A 22,560-nucleotide genomic window follows, 5' to 3' on the forward strand; every position below is an offset into this window, starting at 1 on the left:
TTCAAATGTGGTTCTGCTCCCGTTGGAGCCTGTAATTACATTTTACTGTTGGAGCCTGTGATTACATTTTGGTGGTGGGTGTTCTGTGTGATTTCTGCTTTGCTGTCTCTGGGGGTGTTCCGTGATGCTTCAAGTGAAACGTGTGGCCTCGAAGCTAAGAAGCCCACAGGTGCAAGCCCATGACCGACTCCATTTCTCACTGATTTAAAACATTGAGGAAGATTAAAATTATCAAGGCAAGTGCAGAAGGCAAGTGGGTGTTCAGCGCTGTCTACCAGTCTCTTGCTTGCTGCTGCCGGGAAAAGTCCGTGTTTGAATGGTCTCTCTCTCCCTCTCGTTCACTGTTCCTGGGGGAAAAGTCCCTGTTTGAATGGTCTCTGTCCCTCTCTCTCTCACTGCTCCTGGGGCAGAAGTCCGTGTTCGAATGGTCTCTCTCTCTCCCTCTCGCTCACTGCTCCTGAGGGAAAAGTCCATGTTCGAATGGTCTCTCTCTCCCTCGATGTTGACATAGAATGATGCCGGAGTCCTGGGTCTTGGGCAAGGTTTATTTGACGTGGTTTATGGATGGACTCTGTAGTTCCTATTATGATGTTTTACTGGACACTCCTTTTTTGTTGCTAGTTTGGGTGATTTTGAATCAGGATAGCTGCAGATAAAGAACACTGAGCTGAACTGAATACGTCTGGACTCCTTTTGTTTTTGTGTTTTATATTCTGCTTTTTGCTTGTCTTTCTGTTGCCATTTGCGTGCAGGTTGGGTAGGGGTTGATGTTTTACCTTAATCAGGTCCCATGTTCAAATTTTGTTTTGTGGCTGTCTGGGGAAGATGAATGTCAGGGTTTAATACCACATACATAGTTTGATGATGAGAGTACTTCGAATCTTTGAAAAGAAAGCCAACGACATAAACCCAGGGGAAGTTTTTATACCTCACTGAGAATAATTGTAACTGGGCTTAGAAAGGAGATGAAAGCTTAAAGAATTTTTTTTAACCATGAATGAGTCAGCAAAATACTGTTGCAGGAATCTAATAGCAAAACAATCCAACAGGTTTCACAAAAGGTTTGCAGTCTTGTTCATGGAAGCATCAGGCATAAAGTATCAGAAATGGTCTGCAGAAAGTTTCTCATTGTGGCATTTCCCAGCCTGAGCAGAGGCTTCCCGAATGACGTCCCCTTATCAGTGCCCAAACACGCTGGAGTTGTGCCACAGTCCAACGCTTATCTGTATGCCATCAACCTGGAAAACCAGTACAAGGTATGTTTCTGCTTAATGGAGGAGTTACTGCCTCCAGTAAAAGTTGCTGCAATAACATATTCCTGATTTTCTGCTAAGAGAAATGTAATATGCCTCTATTGTAAGTCTAATGAACAGGGACAAGTACATCATTCAATGGAATATATTGAGCTTTCTCACAGAGTATAAGAACAAACGAGTGAGCCATATTTATGCATTAGACCAGCTGCCTGCTTGCTGCAGAATTGAGATGAAATGAGCTTGGCCAAAGCACAAGGTTAGAATGTTCGGTTACCGTACGTTTGTGGATCGCACTGGGTGGTGGTGGCAGTCTTGACCTATTCACTCACTGTTTAGGACACGAGCAGGAGTGACAAGGCCACCATTGATTGTCCATCCCCAGTCATCCTCGAGAGGGTGCTGGTGGGCCACCATCTTAACTGCTTTAATGCTGCTGGTGAGCTACCACCACAGTGTTGTTGGTAGGAAGTTCTCAAATTTAGAGCTAGTGATGTTACTTTCCACTTCTCTGGATGAGCACAGGTCCAAGAATGTCAACACAATCCCGGAAAATGCAAACCATTGGATTAGCAAACCCCGCCCACCCCAGATACTCTCTCTCCTCCCATCGGGAAGAAGATGCTGAAGGCTGAAAGCATCTGCCACCAGGCTCAAGGAGAACTTCTACGCCATTGTTAAATGGTTCCCTAGTATAAGATGGGCTTTCAATCACACAATCTACCTCATTATGATCTGGCAATTTTTTGTTTATCTGATCTGCACATTCTCTGTAGCAGTTGCAGTTTATTCTGCATTTTCTTATTGTTTTATCTTGTTCCACATCGACACACTGTGTAATGATTTGATCTGAATGAACCGTATGCCAGACAATCTTTTCACCGATAATAATGAACTAATTTCAATGCACCGCTCTGAACATTACTTCTCTCGATTTCGCCACAACCAACAGTCCAGCATCCCCTTGTACCACATGGCGGCAGCTTTTAGTATTCAACTCCTCAGACTAGAATCAGCAATCATCTACTATTAACTGAGCCATAGACAGCACAAATAGCGCAGAGATGCAATTGCTTTTTTCAGTAGAGAGAAAATATGGAAATATAGCTTAAAAGCAGGGGTTCCAAACTTGGGGTCCACAGACCCCTTACTTCATAGAATTGACATAAAAAGGTTGGGAACCCCTGCTTTAAACACAGATTTTTATACCCATCCATTTATTACCTGCAAAATGTCTATGATGTCTTGTTTCTATAGCTTGCCTCAATGAACTGGACAGCTGTACTAACACGATAGCCTGGTTGTAATCTTATTTTATTCCAAGGTGCAGTATGGTTACAGGTCCTTCCAGCTCAAACAGCCCACACTACCCAATTACACTCCTACGACCAACTGACCTACTAACACGTATGCTTTGGAATAAGACCATAAGACAAAGGAGCAGAATGAGGCCATTCAGCCTATTGAGTCTGCTCCGCCATTCCATCATGGCTGATCCTGCATCCCACTCAACCCCAGACACATGCCTTCTCACCCTATCCTTTGATGCTCTGACTGATCAGGAAATGATCAAATTCCACCTTAAGCATTCCCACGGACTTGGCCTCCCCCACAGCCCGTGGCAGAGCAAGCCATAGATTTACTACTCCCTAGCTTAAAAAAATTCCTCCTTACCTCTGTTCTAAAGGGACACCCCTCAATTTTGAGGCTGTGCCCTCTAGTTCTGGATACCCCCACCATAGGAAACATCCTCTCTACATCCACCCTGTGTAGTCCTTTCGACATCCAGTAGGTTTCAATGAGATCCCCATGCATTCTTCTAAATTCCAGTGAGTACAGGCCCAAAGCTGCCAAACACTTCTCATATGTTAACCACTTCATTCCCAGAATCATCCTCGTGAACCTCCTCTGGACTCTCTCCAATGACAACACATCCTTCCTGAGATATGGGACCCAAAACTGTTAACAATACTCCAAGTGTGGCCTGACTAGTGTCTTATAAAGTCTCAGCATTAAGTCCAAAACAGCAAGGTCAAAATTGTTCTTTTCTAATACAAATTTTGTCAATCATGAATTTATTCTATTATTTTTTTATTTCAGTGTTTTAGAAACCCACTAACTACTGTTACCCACTTAGACACATCTCCCCAGAACAATTCCACCTTGGTTGCATGGGTCCTCCTGCGTCAGCCTGTTCCACTGCTGTTAAGATTGTGTATATACTATTATGTGATAATAGATTTAAAAATCTAAATGGAAAATCACTCTTCTGGAAATCTATCACTGTTGGTAATAAGTCTGGTAATAAATAGACAATCAGTGGCCACTTTATTAGGTACACCTGCTCAATAATGCAAACATCTGATTAACCAATCATGTGGCAGGAACTCAATGCATAAAAGCATGCAGACATGGTCAAGAGGTTCGGTGGTTGTTCAGACCAAACATCAGAAATGGGAAGAAATGTGATCTAAGTGCCTTTGACTGCGGAATGATTGTTGGTGCCAGACAGGGTGGTTTGTGTATTTTTGAAAGTACTGATCATGCACAACAGTCTCTACAGTGTACAAAGAATGGTGTGAAAAACAAATAAAAACATCCAGTGAGCGGCAGTTCTGTATGCAAAAAAAACCCAGCTTGTTGTTGAGAGAGATTAAAGGAGAATGACCAGACTGGTTCAAACTGACAGGAAGACAACAGTAAGTCAAATAACCATGCGTTTAACAGTGGTATGCAGAAAAGCATCTCTGAATGCACAACACATTGAACCTTGAAGTGGATGGGCTACAGCAGCAGAAGACTGTGAACATTAACTTAGTGGCCTCTTTATTAGGAAGAACCTAATAACATGGGCACTGTGTGTACGTTGCAACCGTTTCAAATCAGATAGAGAATGGAAATAGTTTTTCTTTGATTCCCAATCAAACGAAAGGAACCATGTGCTTTATAATACCACCAATTAGACACAATGGCATCTGTTAACCAATAGAGACTTGACAGAGGTGAAACTATATAAAATCAAACAGGAGGCAATATACTGCATATGGAAAAAAGTTAAGACGAAGGTGACAAATTGGTAAAGTTTTATGATATAACCTTTCAGAATAATAAATTTAAAACATGATCAATAACATGCTCATGTTTTTTGCTGTTATTGCATTATGGTACCTTCCTTGAAAGTTGGTCAAAATTTGGCAGTACCTTTAGGTTTAGTGTTGTATAACTGATTATATACATGGTGTCAGCAGAAATACTATAACTCCTGATCTTACTGTACACCACTGCCTTTTGCATGCCTATTTACCTACCAATCATCTTCCTCCTTCTGCAAAAGAATGGGGATTTATATTGGTGCTCACGGATGGCAGCATCTCTTTAATCCTTCTGCAATGTTTGATCCTAATAAGTTCAAACACTATAGCATTAGATTCTCTGACAAAATAAAGCATTATGGTTGAGGCAAAAACTCTTCTTCCCTGATGCCTCTGGGAGAGTTAGCGCGATGTGACTGACTCATTGCTGGTCAACTGTGGTTTCCTAGGAGATGAATATAGAGCACATGTATCATTAGTGACCTCACCTTACTAAACCTCACCCTTACCCGGACCACAGCCCTTCATATCCCTCTCATACCTGTCCAAGCTTCTCAAGTATTGCAATCAAACCCACATCCACCACTTCTACCGGCAGCTCATTCCACACTCACCACCTTGAGTGAAGAAAAGGAAGGAAATTGCCTTTTAAGCTCACGAGAGCGCATAGGCCATCAACATTTTGCTGTTGATGTTTCTGTAGCAGGCAATTTCTTTTTTACGAGGTCGAGTTGCTAGCTCAACGCTCAACCCAGCACGGATGGAAAGTGTTCCTGGGGAGCCAGCTGGGTTCGAACTCGGGAGCCTTCACTACCAGCCAGCTACCCTGAGTGAAGAGGTTTCCCTTAAACATTTCACTTCTCACCCTTAACCCATGACCCTCTAGTTCTAGTCTCACCTAACCTCGGGCCTGCTTGTATTTACCTTATCTACCGTACACTCTTCATAATTTTGTATACCTCCATAAGAGCTCCCTTTATTCTCCTACGTTACAGGGAATAAAGTCTTAAGCTATTCAATTTTGATTTAAGAGTTAAAAAAATTAAACTACATTTGACAAAACAAGACAGCAGAGACAATTGAGGATGGTGTTCCTTGAATGTTCTCCATTCCTTTCAACTATCTGCTCACTAATGAACACTTCCTGAATTGCACAAAGTATATACCTGATGATTCATAAGACATGAGCAGAATTAGTCCATTAGACCATTTCATTATACATCAATCATGATATTCCATTTCATCATGGCAGGTATATTATCCATTAATGGACACAAGATATTTTCTAATCAACTTAATGTATGAAAAATTAATTATTATATCATTCTTGGAATATTGTGTACAGTTTTGGCCTCCAAATTTGAGGAAGGACATTCTAGCTATTGAGGGAGTGCAGTGTAGGCTCACGAGGTTAATTCCCAGGATGGCGGGACTGTCATATGTTGAAAGATTGGAGTGACTGGGGTTGTATACACTGGAATTTAGAAGGATGAGAGGGGATCTAATTGAAATATATAAGATTATTAAGGGATTGGACACACTAGAGGCAGGAAACATGTTCCCGATGTTGGGGGAGTCCAGAACGAAAGGCCACAGCTTAAGAATAAGGGGTAGACCATTTAGAACAGAGTTGAGGAAAAACTTTTTCACTCAGAGGGTTGTGGTTCTGTGGAATGCTCTGCCTCAGAAGGCAGTGGAGGCCAATTCTCAGGATTCTTTCAAAAAAGAGTTAGATAGAACTCTTAAAGATAGTGGAGTGAAGGGATATGGGGAGAAGGCAGGAAAAGGATATTGATTGTGGATGATCAGCCATTATCACAGTGAATGGTGGTGCTGGCTCAAAGGGCTGTATGGCCTACTCCTGCACCTATTGTCTATTGTCTTCTCCAGCTCTGGAAATTGTGCTGTGGGGTGGTGTTCACCTATGTAATTAGCATCATCACTGCACTGTTCTAGTTCCTCCCTAATCGCTGGACCCAACATTTAATAATAATATACAGCAAGCAGATAAATGCAACCTGAGGATTCATGAGCACAAGTGCCCTTAACAGGTTACTTCAGATCTGTGAGTTGTCTGAAAAGTGATTAAGTTTAAGAAGTTTATTAAAATGTTTTTAAAAATCCCTTCCTGGCTTGACCTGTATGTTCTTTTTTCATTTCATGTGCATTTTACTAGTGTACTTTCCTCAAACCATCAAGCTGTGCTGGCTTAAGACTCTGCACATTGTGCTTTAACCATTTTCCTGTGTAACCTGGGCTAAAATTAATCACTTATCTTTGGCATGCTTGATCTTCTTAAAAATCCACACTTGCAGTTGGATGTAGGAATCACAGTTAAAATGCACCTACAGTCAACGAGTGCATTACTCTGAGGCCCAGGACAAGCTAAGCTGACGCCATCATTATCTGTGGAATTCATTGCCACAGATGGCTGTGGAGGTCAAGTCATTAGATGTATTTGTGGAGGTTAATAGGTTCTTGATTAGTAAGGGCATCAAAGGTTATGAGGAGAAGGCAGGAGAATGGGGTGGAAAGCAAAAATAAATCAGCTAAGATTGAACGGTGGAGCAGACTTGATGGGCCAAACGGCCTGATTCTGCTCCTCTGTCTAATGGTCAAACAGCAAAGCAAGCTTAATGCATAAAATGGCTTAATTCTGATCTAAATAAAAGATGCATGCCTGGGTCGCTCATTGGTAACCCAACCAATTCTGTCCAGCTCATTTCTCTCTGGGCATGTAGAAGTGGGAAAAAAACACAAGATCAAAGGACAGAAGACATCTAGCTTTTAGCTGTACAAGTATAACACTGGAAAAATCTTGCACCTGATTTTAAGCGGCACTTCCAGCTTTCCGCTTCGTTCTTAAAAACTAGAGCTTGTGGAGTGGAAATGCTGTACTTGAATCCTGTACTAAGATGCAATAATAAGCATCATCTCAACCTGCTGCTGTTTGGTAGAAGGTACAAGAACTTCAGGACTCACACCACCAACTTCAAGAACAGTTACTACCCCTCAACCGTCAGGCTCTTGAACGAGAGGGGATAACTACACTCATATGTCAAGGTGTTCCCACAACCAATGATCACACTGTAAGGACTCTATGTTGTTATCCAATGTTCTCATTATCTATTACCATTAATATAGATTTGCATTTGCAGTTTGTTGTCTTCTACACTCTAGTTGAGCTTTCATTGATCCTATTATAGTCACTATTCTATAGATTTGCTGAGTATGCCTGCAGGAAAGTGAATCTGAGGATTGTATACGGTGGCATATATGTACTTTGATAATAAATTTACATTGAACTTTGAACTGTATTATGAAGTTCCCTCCATCCATTTTCAAAGGGTCACTTGCTTTTACCGTTTCCTCCAGAATATATGGATATCAGTATGATAGACACACTGATTTTAACATTTTACTTCTATATCTAGGTGGCGGGGTGGAGATACATCTCTACCAAAGGAGGTGTAAAGTGCTCCTTCCCTCCGCTAACCTACAGGTCACCCTTGGACAAGGTGTAGCATCTACTTAGACCCCTGATCAGGGTCACGTACAGCCATGGGAGCATATCACAAGTCCTGGTTATGCAACCACTGACGCCAAGCAGACAATCCCTGAGGATAATGAGAGGGACAATACCCAGAAGGCAATGGCAAACCACTTCTGAGAAAAGTTTGCCAAAAACAATCATGGTCATGAAAACTATGATCACCCATGTCAAACAACACGGCACACAATGATGACGATGACTGCTTTATCAGGTTCAAAACAAGCATCCATGCAGAATTTCGTCTGCAATGTCTTCAACAGAGCTTTTTTTACATTCTGAAGACATCAATATAGATATTTTCAACAATTTCCATAATTCTATTAAACCATGATCATTTTACTTTGCCAGTGTGATAGATATAGAAATATAAAATATGATTTTAAGTTGTTTTCTGTAATTTCTCTACTACATAATTATACAAGAGTTCACCATCAGTCCTGATGGGTCTCAGCTTGAAACATCAACTCTTCTATTTCTTTGATACTGTCTGACCTGCTGAATTCCTCCAGTATGTTGTGTTTGTTACTCAAGAGTTCACTATTTTGCCTCAACTCTAATTAAGCTTAATTTTTCTCTTCATGATATGCCAATAGAATTTGCAACTTTTCAGTGTTTCAAATGAAGAATTCAAACTGCAACTATGTAGAAACCTTTGGTATGCTTGTGAACCATCTGTATAAACTGTAGTTTTTTGTGGTGTCCTGAAGGATGCGGCGAACTGTACTCTTGAGAATGCAGCTATGGCCACAATGGTCATTACTGGGTGGACTTGGGACTGGAGTGAAGTGGCAAGGCCCAGGCCGAGAGCAAAAAACAAGCCAATGTTTAGTTGATTGAAGCACCGAGCCAGATTAAAAAGGTTAAAGCATCGAGGGCAAGGGCAAAGAACAAACTGGTGAACAGCTCACTACTCTGTGAGGCTTTACTTGCCTCAGTGCTGGGCTGACTTTGCAGCTGTGGCCAGCAGCAAGTGGGCTCCTGGACCCGCAGCAGCAGTGAACTGGCTCTGTGGTTATGGACTCACTTTCCAGGACTCTGCGGTTCATGTCTGGCTATTTGTTTACTTTAAAAAAATAGTTTGCACAACTTGTTCTTTTCTTACACATTGGTTGTTTGATGATCTTTGTTATATGGAATTTTTTGTGGACTCTAGTATGTTCCTTTGTTTTTGGTTGCTTGCAAGAAGACGAATCTCAAAGTTGTATATGGCACATTGATAACAAATGTACTTTGAAAAGCAAGTTCAAACTGACAAAAATGGAGAAACATTTAAAATAGATCAATACCCCATAGCAACATTTTCAATGTTCTAACTCACTCATTTTCATCTCCACACTTGCTACTTTCTACACTTCCCAAAGCTATCTGCAATAGAAAACTCAAACTACATATCCAGTTCATGTTTATACCTTCCATTTTATGGTAAAATATTTAGTTTACATTATGAAACAAAGATTAAAGTTAACACTTCAATAATGCTTCTCCTCCAGATTCACGAGTATGGTGTTCAAGATGAAGACCCCATCAGTCAATGTTTTCTAATCCCTGTTAAAACAGAAGAATTAATTAGGACATTTATTTTACATAAACAAAATCAAAGTAATATATTATTGTTTAGATCTACCATACATATAATTTGCCACTTTTATAACCTGCATTGTAAGATGAACTTTTAAGTGGATTCACTTTGAGGTCAATGCATTTCAGCATTCATATTCCTCAAGAATTTACCTTTGAGTTGAAATGGACCTTGCCACCAGACACTCTTCTGTCCCTTTCTAACAGAATCCATTGATATGGTAACCGAGCAGTTCTTTTTTCCTGAGCATAAAAAAATCATTGAAATGTTAATAGAATTAGATTTTGATTAAAAGGTCATTAATTGTCATTGTATGCTATATTGCAATTTGATTTTAAGGTAACAACTAGTGACTTTTTAGTCATCAGGACTTGAACTTTCACAACACGTTCTTCCACTGAGATTGCAAAAAATTCACGTACTCCCCAATTAGATCAGAATGCTGCACATCAGTGGAAACTGCAAGCATATTCAAACTCCTGGGAGTGCACATCAAACACAACCTCTCATGGTCCCAGAACATATCCTACACAGTCAAGAAAGGTCACCAACACCTCTACTTTCTGAGGAGGCTGAAGGGAGCTGGACTTTGCACAGCCATACTCACATCATCCTATAGACGTGTATCAGAGAACATCCTGACAAGCTACATCACTGCTTGCAACGGAAGCTCCACCGCGGTAGACAGCAAGACTCTATAATGGGTAGTCAAAACTGCCGAACACATCATCAGCACCACCCACACACCTTTAAGGACATAAAAACAGAACGATACAGGAAAAGGATCCCACCCACCCTGCTAATGGACTGTTCATCCCACTCCCATCAGGGAGGAGGCTACATAGCATCCATGCCAGGACCACCAGACTCAAAAACAGTTACCTTCCTCAAGCTGTAAGGCTGATTAACACCTCCACCCACTAACTCCGCCACTACTTTATTATTTCCTGTTAGTCATCTTACGTATTTATATTTATTGTGTTTTTATTATTGTGTTCTTTACCTTTTGTGTTTATTTTGTGCTGCATGGGATCCAGAGCAGCAGCCATTTTGTTCTCCTTTACACTTGTGCATGGGAAATGACATTAGACAATCTTGAATTCATTGAACAAAATTATGTACAGCAATTGAAATAAAGGAACTTTACTGTTTTGGGGGGAGGGAGGGGTTAAGAGGGGAATGGAGAGGATGGGGATCCAGTAAGGGACCAGCCAATTAGAACTTAAACAAGAAGTAATTTTCCCATCAAAGAGCACTGTGTATAATCAAAATGAAGACCTGCAGTTTTTCAGCAAAGTATTGGGGATTAAGCAGGGAAGTGCATGAAAGAGAGTTAGAGAAGTCAACCATGGCAATTCTGAATATAAAGCTTAAGGGGTCATGTGACTTAAATCTCAAATTTTATTTTTGAAGATAGAGATTGCATTTCACATACTACTCACTGTAAGGATTCAATCCAAGACTAGCCATGTAGGACATTCTCAATCCCAGTTAATCTAAGGAAATATTATGCTTAAAATCTTTTAGCATAGGGACTGCACTTTACAGTGCCTCTTACCACTGGTTTAACTCTCACCTGTCTGCAAGGACACGTCCCTCTGTGATGGCGCAGTTTTCCTCCCACATTTCAAAAGATGTTTGGTTAGGGTTAGTGTGCTGTGGGACACCATGCTGGTGCCAGAAGCACAGCGACAGCTTCAGCACAACCCTCAGACTATTTTACACTTTGATGCAACGATGCATTTTGCTGTGTTTCAATGTCCCTATGTGTGGTAAATTTGTGGAATTTATTACCACAGGCAGGTCTTTGGGTGCACTTAATGCAAAATTGATAGGTTTTTGATGAGACACGGTATCAAAGTTTATGGGGAGAAGGCTACAGAGTGGGGCTGAGGAGGGGAAAAATGATTCAATGGCAGAGCAGACACAATGGGCCAAATGGCCTAATTCTGCTCCTAAGTCTTACGTACATATGACAAATAAAGCTAATCTTTAAAAATTTAAATCGTTCCACAGAGAAGAAAGGAATAAGTCCATTACGTATGGAACTAATGTAAACTAAGTTTCAATGTCATGCTAGTTTAACTGTTTAAGTGTAACAGATGCCAATGTAGAAGAACTCAGCTCTGTCAGCAGAAAGTAATTAAAGCTCAAAATTCAAAGTAAACTTTAAACTTTAAGTATATTCGGCTGAAAGAGCTGAGTTATACAGCAGCATCTGTTAAATAAATAAATTACTTTGTACTACCATTTTCCTTGAATATTTATGTAATTCTCTTTAGATTCTGCATAAAGAACACCTCCATTTTGACCACCTTCTCCAGACAGGAGGTAAAGAAGAGGTTTGATAAAGGTAGTGAGTCTTGAAATACTTTATCAAGAAAAACAAGGTTAAGCTGACAAGTTGAGAGTGAGAGGGGAGATTTTTAAGATCACCCATTAAAATTCTAACAGATGTTTCGAATGTTCAAATGCAAAGGATGAATAAAGTATCTTGCCATATTTAAGAAAGGAAAACTAATGTCAACTTCAAGGCAGGGGATTGAGCCCAGCTGATGACTCTTTCAGAAAACTAATATGGGATAGATGGATGGCCAGATAAGATACAGTCTCTGCATCCATCAGTGTGCTTTGTGACCTGTCACTCCATTGCCCACTGCAGTTTTATCCTGACTAGCCCCTAAATACAATGTATGAAATACACATAGTCTGATTAGACTGGTTTAACCTGGCCCTTTCCAAATTCAAGTCATTATTTTTTGATCCTTTTATTCTTTCTATTTTATTAATTTCTCTTTGCTTTAATGGTACAACTTTGAATATTTTTGTACTTTCATGTCAGTAATGACACGCTTTAACAAATACACCATCTCTGAGATGTTCATTCTTGACGGTCTTTTCCTTGTACTTTTTAGGATAGCTACATCAAAGAAATGTGCAACAAATAACTTCAATCCATCAACAGAGAAGTATTATAGAGTCAGATAATATCCCAGCTGTAGCACTGAGGATTCTTCATTGCTGTTTTCGTAACAGTTTTGTTAGCCCTGAACCTGGAGGACCGGTGAATCACTGAGACTGCCCTCTACCCTCTGAACTGCTTGGCATGGGCAACCCGACCAAAGCCAAAGGATAAGGCCCTGACTCCAGCCAACGTGGCTCACTGGGTCATTGAGGCATGCGAACCTCCAAACCACCGACAAGCTTGTGGTGCTCTTGGACATGATGAAGGAAATCCTGAGCACAACCAGAGATGGAGGACCTTCATTGCTGCCCTAACCGCCAGCAGCATAACAGGCAATAAGCACCGAGGACGCAAGCTCCAGAACTAGCTGTTCCAGTGAGAAATTCCAGTCCAGATACAACACTAGCATCCTCCAGACAGCATGACAAATTGACCAGGTATACTATAACAGGATTCTAAGTTACTCCTAATATTGGTGGGGGGAGGGAGGGAATAGAATCAGAAGGAAGCTAATGGGTCCGTGAGAAAGAATAGCTTTAAGAGCATACTGGGTACTCTGAAAACGAAGGATGGCCTCTAGCGAACTAACGGAGCTAGTGTAGCACCAACAACTTTCAAAAAACTCAGGATTATCTGCACTATCGCTATTTGATTGGACGACATCAACCATTCAAAAACACCATCTACCACCAACACACAGTAGCTGCAGCGTACACCATCAGCAAAATGTACTGCAGGCTAACCCCATGACCTCTCCACCCACGAAGTTCAAGGGCACCATCACCTGCAGATTCCACTCCCAGTCCCCAACATCATTACTTGTTATTGTGTCCAAACTCTGCGATTTAAGTTTGCTAACAATACCGCTGTCAGAGGCCGAATCGAAGGTGGTGGTAAATCAGCATACAGGAAAGAGATTGAAAATCTGGCTGATAAAAAGAGTCCTTAAATGAGTGTATTTTATTCGAGTGCCTGATGGCTGAGGGGTAGTAACAGTTCTTGAACCTGGTGGTGCGAGTCCTGAGGCACCTGTACCTTCTACCTTAGCAGCAGGAGAAAAGAACATGGCCTGGTTGGTGAGGATCTTTGATAATAGGTGCTGCTTTCCTATGGCAACGTTTCGTGTAGACATGTTTAATGGTTGGGAGGGTTTTACCCGTGATGTATTGGGCTGAATCCACTAGCTTTTGAGGGATTTTCTGCTCAAAGGCATTGGTGTTCCCATACCAGGCTGTAATGCAGCCAGTCAGCACACTTTCCACCACACATCTACAGGAATTTGATGACATGCCAAATCTCCAGACTCCCAAATAAGCAGAGGCACTATCATGTTTTCTTCACAATTATATTTATATGACAGGTCCTCAAAGATAGTGACACCCAGGAATTTGAAGTTGCTGACCCTCTCCACCTCTAATGATTACTCACTCATGGACCTTTGGTTTCCCTTGCCTGAAATCTACAACCAGTTTTTTGGTCTTATTGACATTGAGTCAGCAATCTAAAATTTGTCAGTGTTATCGTTTCAGAGGACCTGTCCTGTGCCCAGCACACAAGTGCAATTATGAAGAAAGCACAGCAGCATCTCTACTTCCTCAGAAGTCTGCAAAGACTCGGCATGATATCTTTTGACAAACATCTATATGAAGGGTCTCAGCCTGAAACGTTGACCGTTTACTCTTTTCCAGATGCTGCCTGGCCTGCTAAGTTCCTCCAGCATTTTGAGTGTGTTGTTACAAACTTCTATAGATGTGAGGTGGAGAGCTCCATTAACTGGTTACATCACACCCTGGTATGGAAACTCCAATGCCCTTGAATGGAATTTCTCCAAAAAGTGGAGCCCAATCCATTGTGTAAAGGCCTCCCTACCACTGAGCACATCTACATGGAGTACTGTCACAGGAAAGCAGCGTCCATCATCAAGGACCCCACCAACAGCTCTCTTCTCACTGCTGCCATCAGGAATAAGGTACAGGGGCCTCAGGACCTACACCACCAGGTTCAGGAACAGTTATTATCCCTCAACTATTAGGCTCTTGAATCAGTAGGGTTAACTTCATTCAATTCCACTCGCCCTAACACTGAACTGGTCCCACAACCTATGGACTCACTTTCAAAGACCCTTCACCCCACGTTCTCAATATTTAGTGTTTATTCATTACTTCCTCGGCAGTTGCACATCATGTTGTCTTTTTGCACATTGTTTGCCCGTTATGTTAAGAGCGGCTTTCATTTATTCTATTATGTTTCTTGGATTTTCTAAGTACACCCTCAAGAAAACGTATCGCATGGTTACATATGGTGACATATACAGTATGTACTTTGATAATAAATTTACTTGGAACTTTGAAACCCACTACCCAAATCACCATCTGCATACACCTCCCTGTACAGCGACCCTCTAAGTATCTTCACAAGGCCGGTTGGATATAGGCAATTAATGTTAAATAAATTAAAGGAGTTATAAATGCCGGAACAGTGACCGTAGGTTAAAAGCTATAGGGTGCCCCGCGGTACTATTTAAATGTTATCTTTAAACGTTATCTTTATCCCTAATAAGTTGACACCGTCTTGCAGTAACGATTACCTTGCCACCGTTGGTAAACCTGTGAATATAGATGGTGGAGAGGCCAGGAATAGTCAAGCAAACAGCCATGAGGCCGAGGCCAGGAAGGATTTCGTACCACATCCCTGCCGACAGCAACCACCGACCTCCAGCGCCTCCGACCTCTACACACACTGAGCATGCGCAGAAGGCGGAATCATGCGCTTCGAGGAGAACCGGACGAGCATGCGCAGAATTGGTTCCTTGTGAGGAGTATTGCGCATGCGTACCAAGGACATTTCCCCCTCGCTAAAAATAATGAGCATGCGCATTGATGAGACTTTGCGACGGGCTTTCGATGAGATTATTTAATCCAAACTGACGTTTGCTGTATGCGCGTTTCCTTACAAACTGGTGCTTTTTCCCCTAACTTCTAACGTGCGTATGGCAAACACAAACCTCTCTCACTAACCAGCAGGGCAGCCCATAGACGCCCCAGTTCAAATCTCGCGGCAATTTGCCGAGACTATTCCCGCCTCCCGTCCTCATACCCGCCAATCAGAAAAGGAGGTTGCGGTGAGTGACGTGACGGCGAGCCGGGGCCCCAGTTGAGTTAAGTTGAATTCGGGGTCGAGGCCTGCGTGAGGTGGCGTTCATCGTGATGAAAGAGGATAAAGAGAATACCAAGCCGAGGGACAAGAAAACGGAGGTTAAATATGAAGAGCGGGTGGAGAGAGTTGAGAAGAAGGAGAAGAAAGAGGCGCTGACTAAGGTTTGTGCAACAGTGGGCCTCAATGGGACATAGTTGGGATTAGGCTGCAAAGTCCTCTCAGTGGCTCGGTGTTTGCTGACACACAGTCACAGCGCGCTGCCCGTGATATGACTGGGTACTTTTTCACACTGTGCTGGATTTCAGTGTTCAGTACGCTGTTGTGTGTGGTCTGGCTAGGTGTCTGATTGCAGACACACTCCTGTCTGTTGTGGGTGGGTGTTTAAACACACACCTCTTTCACAGCCACTGTCTCTACGCACAATCCGTGCTGCGGCTGAGCAGAAAATAGGGGTAGGAGAAGGCTCTTCAGTTGTTTAGGCCTTCGTATACAACACGATAATGATGCTTAATCATCTACTTCAGTATTCTTCTGCTTTCTGCCTGTATTCCTTATTTTTGCATATGTTTGAGAAATGTATTTATCTCCATCTAGATTATATCTAACGACTCGGACTCCACTGCTTTCAGTGGTACTGAATTCTAGAGATTTGCCTACCTCTGAATGAAGACAATTCTCCTAATCTTGGTTCTGTTGGCATACTCTGTATTCTGAAGTTTTGATCCCTTCTCTGGACTCTCCTGGCATTAGGAGTACTCTCCCTGTATCTACTCCAATTAGAGCTTTATACGTTTATAGAGATTTATATTCTATGCTACAGTGAATGTACGCCTAACTTATCCAATTAACTTACCCAGTTTTCTCAATATATGTTATTTTTGCATTGGAGGGATCAATGTAGTATATCTTTTTATCCTAGAAAGGAACAGAGACTCCAGAGGGCATCTCAGCAAAGCAGCCCTCTCTCCTCCCCCATCCCAAATCTTACAATGAAGTTCAATATCTATTTGCCTTCCCAATTGCTTGCTGCATATGAATGGATGCCCTGGTCTCATTACACTTTTTCTGTTCCCAAACTATTAATACTTGCATCTTTTTAGGAGAATAGATATCCTTCATGTTTTGACAGACTTCTGACATGCATTTGCCTGTCCGCCAGAGTTGTTCCCTCTGCCTATATCCCACCAGAGTTGCTTTCTCTGCCTATATCCCACCTTTGTGTCATTTTTAAACAAAAATCATTGACGTATGTTGTGAAAAGCTGGGGGTCAAGCACCGATCACTAGGCATCCACAGCCATTTATTGCCCACAGTAACACTGATTTGTACCACGGGTGTGGCAGGCATTTATCCCACATATTATAATGGAAATGTCCTGTGTTGCTGCTCTGTATTTATCTCTCAGTATTTCAATCACATGTTGACCTTTGTAAATTAAGCCCATGTTGTCAAAACGAAAGCTGTAGAGCTGTTATTGTATAATTTCTTCCCAGAGGCCTGAATTTCCTGAATATGGGTGGCAGAGTGGGGATACGTCTCTACCGAAAGAGGTGTAAGGTGCTCCTTCCCTCCGCTCACACACAGGCCACCCTTGTGCAAGGTGCAGCACCTGCTTAGCCCCTTGATCAGGGTCACGTGAAGCCGTGGGAGCAGGAGGTGCATGTCTCAAGTCCTGTTCATGTGATCATTGACACCAGGCTGGGCTGGGGTTGGTCACCTGTTTTGTAAGGACACTGCCCAGAAGAAGGCAGAAAAATTTGCCAAGAGCAATCACGGTCGCGGAAAGACAACGGTCGCCCATGTCATACAACGCGGCACATCACGAATGAGCAAGTTTCCTCATTGTTATAAGTATTTAATTCTAAAGATTGTTTTGAGCTCATAACTGATACTTGCCTGCAAAAAGCCTCCTAAAACTGAATTAATCTATACTTCCACAAATGAGAAAATCTGCAGATGCTGGAAATCTGAGCAACACATATGAAAATGCTGGAGGAACTCAGCATGTCAGGCAGCATCTATGGGGGAAAAAAATACAATTGAGATTTCAGGCTGAAAACCTCGGGCAGGGCTGGCAAAGAGTTTTGGCCTGAAACATTGACTGTTTACTCTTTTCCCTAGATGCTGCCTGGCCTGCTGAGTTCTGCCAGCATTTTGTGTGTGTTGCTTAATCTATACTTGTAGCTGAATCTCCAGCTACTTTAGATTTGCTCTATAATACTGTCACAATGTTGTAAGTATTTGCTGTTTCAACTAAAAAATCATTTTAGGAGAGACTTTGCTATGTTTAACTGAGCATGATGCAACTATTGGTTAACTATTTTATACTACCAAATAGTAACTTTAGTAACTGTTTCTCCACAGGTAGCCTGTGATCTACTGATTATCCTGAAGGGGAACAGGGGCTTCAGATCATCTGTTGTAATATGGACTGCGGGATCCTTGGTTTGTTTTTTTTTTCCAGCGATACACTTTAACAGGCCCTTCCAGCCCACCAAGCTGCATGCCCGGCAACCCACTGACTTAACCCTAGTCCAATCACAGGGCAGTTTACAATGACAGATTAGCCTACTAACTGGTACGGCTTTGGACTGTGGGAGGAAACACACATATGGGAAGGATGTACAAACTCTCTTACAGTAGACTCTGGAATTGAACTCCAAACTCCGACGCGCCAGGCTGTGATAGTGTGGTGCCAACTGCTATGCTGTCAGGCACCCGCGTTTTGGCCATTGAAAGAACTAGTTACTCGTAAATTGAAAGGAATGATGGATATCTGATTTGAGTAATCTGTTCCAGAATTGAAAGATATTTCATAAGTTGCAGTAACAAACTGTGTTATGGGCATGTAATTGATTATAATTCTCCTTCCCAATTAGGTGGTGATTCGCCGTTTACCTCCTAGTTTGACAAAAGAACAGTTGGAGGAACAGCTCGCCCCGTTACCTGAACATGATTACTTCGAGTTTTTTTCTACCAACTCGAGGTGAATGTTAATATAACAGAATTGTATGAACTGTTTTTGAAATAGACCAAGCTTTCCTTACCACGTTAAAAGTTAGAGCTTGTTCTCAAAAGTCTTGTGGATCTGTAGATTTGATGTGCTGTGGTAATAAGGGCTAGAAATGCTGTCAGTCACTTTATGTATAAGCTGTCATGTACCTAGCATCACTTTATGGACATACAGTCAATCTATATATATAAGCTATCCTATGTATTTATTAGTATTGTGTTCTTTATCTTATGTTTTTTTGAGTTGCATCACATCCAGAGTAGAAAAAATTGTTTCCCTTTACACTTGTGTACTGGAAATGACATTAAACATTCTTGAATCTTGACATGTTCACCTGATGCATTAACTCTGTTTCCCTTTCTGTAGATGTATTGGTTCACATACTATTCTTGGAGATCAGTTCACTACAACAGTGCATTGAGGTAGTACAAAATAAAACGATAACAATGCAGAATAAAGTGTTACAGCTACAGAGAAAGTGCAGTGCAAGTAGACAAGGTGCAAGGTAAACTAAGGTCAAGAATACATCTTATTAATCTAGGAAACCGCTCAATAAGCTTATGACAGCGGAACAGAAGTTGTCCTTAACCATAGACATACAGCAAAATTAGGCCATTCGGCTCATCGAGTCTGCTGTGCCATTCCATCGTGGCTCCTACCCCCCCCCCCCCTTTTCTGCCTCCTGCCTTCTCCCTGTAACCTTTGATGCCCTGACTGTGAACCTCCGCTTTAAATATACCCAGTGACTTGGTCTCAGCAGCCATCTGTGGTAGTGAATTCCACATATTTGCCACTCTCTACTAAAGAATTCCTCCTCAGCTCTGTTCTGAATGAATGTCCCTCTATTCTGAGGCTGTGACCTCTGGTCATAGACTCTTTCTGCCCCCATTATAGGAAGCATCATCTCCAGGCCTGTCAATGAGATGCCCCCCTTAGTCTCCAAACCAGTGAGTACAGGCCCAAAGCCTTGAAACGCTCCTTGTATGTTAACCCTTTACTTGCAGAGACTGGTAGTACATGCTTTCAGCTCATTTTTCTGCTTATTGGGGAGGAGGACAGAAGGAATATCTGGGTTGGGTGGCCCTTTGATTATACTAGTTGTTGAGACAGTGAAGTGTAGACAGTCTATAAAGGGGAGGCCGGTTTCTGTGATGTGCTGTACTGCGTCCACAACTCTGCAGTATTTTTGTCACCAGCAAGGCAGTTGTCATGTATCCCAATGTGCTAAGTTTCTCAAGCAGTTTCTGTTTTTATTTTAGATTTTCAGCACCTATGTTTATTCCCTCATGACTACTTGTGATATTGGTCAAGTGGTGCTATATTAATTGTTTGATGACTCAGTTTAATTCTACATCAGTTAGATATAAGCCTGTCAGACTGCAGAGCAATTTTGGGATCCCACTGGTATAATTAACAGCATAATTGAAACAAATTGTGTTTTAAGTATAGAATGAAATCTTCCAGATTACTGTATTCTTGTCAGGCTGATCCCAATGGCAATCTTAAGTGAAGATCTCTGGACAGCAAAGATCTTGCTGATAATTCATCTATTACTGACTGAGAATGATTTTTTTTTTTTTGGCCCTCTCATTGTAGCACTTCTCAATTTAAATAGAAACGCAGAGCTTTGTGACAAGAATCAGCTTGATTTATGATCAGCCATTGAGGCAGTTTTGACTATTTCCATGACTAATTTAGCGAAATGCACTCTTTCATGCAATGTATTATGAGTTCTTTGTTGATCTCATGGGGAAAGTCCAGCAAATTACTTTTTTAAGATTGTATCAGTGTGAATAAGTCTCAGCATTTTGTTTCTCAGTTGGAGTTGAATTTATGATTAGTGGATGTATAAAATATGACTGGTGGTGGTGAGAATTTTCTTGCTGTGTAGAACGTTGAAATCAAAAGCACAGTCTTTTTAGCATAACAACATGAGAAGCAGATGTAAGCGTAGGCTACTTAGCTCTTTTTGTGTTTGTCTTATCATTCAATAACTTTGTGTATCATTTTCCTGTACTGTCTCCATATCCTCTGATTTACCTTCGAAATCCAAAACTCTGCTTTGTCTTTGACATGTTATTTGGCTAGTTGCCTTAGCTGAACCAGTCAATTCCTCAACCTTGATCACTAAGAACAACAACTGTGGCGATAACAACAGTATTGTGGAAGGTCGGCCCTGAGATCCTTAAATTCAATATTCCTTCACTGTTGTTGAGACTGAGTTGCTTAAGTTACAAGGAGAGACTGATAGGGGGAGGCTGTTTTCTCTGGAGCATACAGGGCTGAGGGAATATCTTGTAGAGATAGATAAAATCATGAGAGGCCTAAATAAGGTAAATGGCCATATTGCCCAGGATAGAAGAGTGTAAAACGAGAGGGCATAGGTTTAAGGTGAGAGGTGAAAGATTTAGTGAGGACCCGAGGGACAAATCTTCCCATAGACCAGGATTTCCCAACCTGGGGTCCATGAACCCTTTGGTTAATGATGGGGGTCTATGGCATGAACAAGTTTGAGAACCCCTGCCTTAGAGGATGGTTGGTGTATGGTATGAGCTGCTAGAGAAAATGGTAGAAGTGGGTATAATTTCCACAGGTAGATGGATAGAAATGTTTGGGGAATATGGGACTAGCTCAGGTAGGCAACTTGGTCATCAAATTGTTCCCCAAGGGCCTGTTTCATGCTATATAACTTTACATCCTTGGTAACGATTTTCACAGTTTGCTACATTATGACTAAAGATGTTTCCTCTCATCAATCACCTTTTTTGTATTGAGGATCTGACCCTGGGTTCTAGACCCCACTGATGTGGGAAGCAACTAGCCTTTTAAGCCCAACTAGAATTTTCTACCTTTTCAATGAGATTACCTCTCACTTCTGAACTTTAATAATACAGATGCAGTCTGCTTAATCTCTTTGTACTTCAGCTCTTCTCCTTGGATATCACTGGTGAACTTGCACTATGTATCTTCTATCATTGGTGTATAGTTGGTAGAGGTAAATTGGTTTATTACTGTCACACGTACCAGGGTACAGTGAAAACTTATTTTGCATGCTGTCCATATGAATCAATTGATTACAATGTGTTGACATAGTACGAGGGGAAAGCAATAAAAGAGCAAAATAAAGTGCAGTGCAGGTAAAAAGATATAATTGTACTGGGGAACCATTTAATAGTTTTAAAGACAGGCTTTCAGGCTTCTGTATCTTCTGCCCAATGGGAGGGAGGAAGAAACGAGGGTGTCCAGGGTGCCTGGGATATTTAGTCATATTGTCTACTTTACCAAGGCGGTGAGAAATGTAGACAGTCCATAGAGAACAATACTCTGCCCAATATTAGGAGATTTGGTCTCACCAGGCCCTGTATAATGAGAGTAGTGTATATATCTGCTCTATACTCAAATCCCCTACAGTAAAGGCCAGCATAAAGAATATATAACACTACAGCACAGTGCAGGTCTTTTGCCCCATTTACTACAAGGTCAATCTAACTTCCCTTCCCTCCTAGCCCTCTATTTTTCTTTCATTCATGCCTATCTAACAGTCTCTTAAATGTTCTGAGTGTATCTACCCCTCCCAGCAGCCCTGGTTGCACATTCCACACACCGACTACTCTGCCTTTAAGAAAGGAAAAACAACTATCTCTGACATCCTTCCCCATACTTTCATCCAAACACCTCATCCGAAATGTCTCTGGTTCACCACTCTATCTATGCCTCTTATCAAGTCACCTCTCATTCTTCTTTCCATATCATTTTACTTTCATGTTCAGTGATTTGTGTACAAGAAGTTCCTTCTAAATATTGACACTTTTCAATCTGTTGCAATTTAAAAATAATATTGCACCTAATTTTTTTCCTTCTGGTAAAGTGGATGATTTTGCAATTTTCCACATTATAATTCATCAGGCCTTTCAGTTAAACTGTCTCTAATCCCACGAAGCCTCTGTTC

At 41.5% G+C, this 22,560-nt stretch overlaps 2 protein-coding genes across 2 annotated transcripts in view; one reads left to right on the forward strand and one right to left on the reverse strand.

Annotated features, from left to right (window-relative positions):
- Positions 1 to 9,294: 9,294 nt before the first annotated feature.
- ndufa1 (NADH:ubiquinone oxidoreductase subunit A1) lies at positions 9,295 to 15,192 on the reverse strand. Its single transcript, XM_072270978.1, has 3 exons — positions 15,030 to 15,192; positions 9,630 to 9,719; positions 9,295 to 9,443 (listed from the first exon to the last, which is right to left on the reverse strand). The coding sequence occupies exons 1-3, from the start codon at positions 15,129 to 15,131 to the stop codon at positions 9,423 to 9,425; spliced, it is 213 nt and encodes a 70-aa protein (XP_072127079.1). The 5' UTR covers positions 15,132 to 15,192; the 3' UTR covers positions 9,295 to 9,422.
- A 367-nt stretch (positions 15,193 to 15,559) lies between these two features.
- upf3b (UPF3B regulator of nonsense mediated mRNA decay) overlaps positions 15,560 to 22,560 on the forward strand; it is a 28,309-nt gene continuing 21,308 nt past the window's right edge. Inside the window, exons 1-2 of the mRNA XM_072270977.1 lie at positions 15,560 to 15,759; positions 18,478 to 18,584. Coding sequence (XP_072127078.1) covers positions 15,649 to 15,759; positions 18,478 to 18,584 — 218 coding nt within the window. The 5' untranslated portion in view covers positions 15,560 to 15,648. The remainder of the gene's footprint in view (positions 15,760 to 18,477; positions 18,585 to 22,560) is intronic.

This window comes from Mobula birostris, chromosome 10 (genome assembly GCF_030028105.1).
Source record: "Mobula birostris isolate sMobBir1 chromosome 10, sMobBir1.hap1, whole genome shotgun sequence".
Taxonomy (NCBI): domain Eukaryota; kingdom Metazoa; phylum Chordata; class Chondrichthyes; order Myliobatiformes; family Myliobatidae; genus Mobula; species Mobula birostris.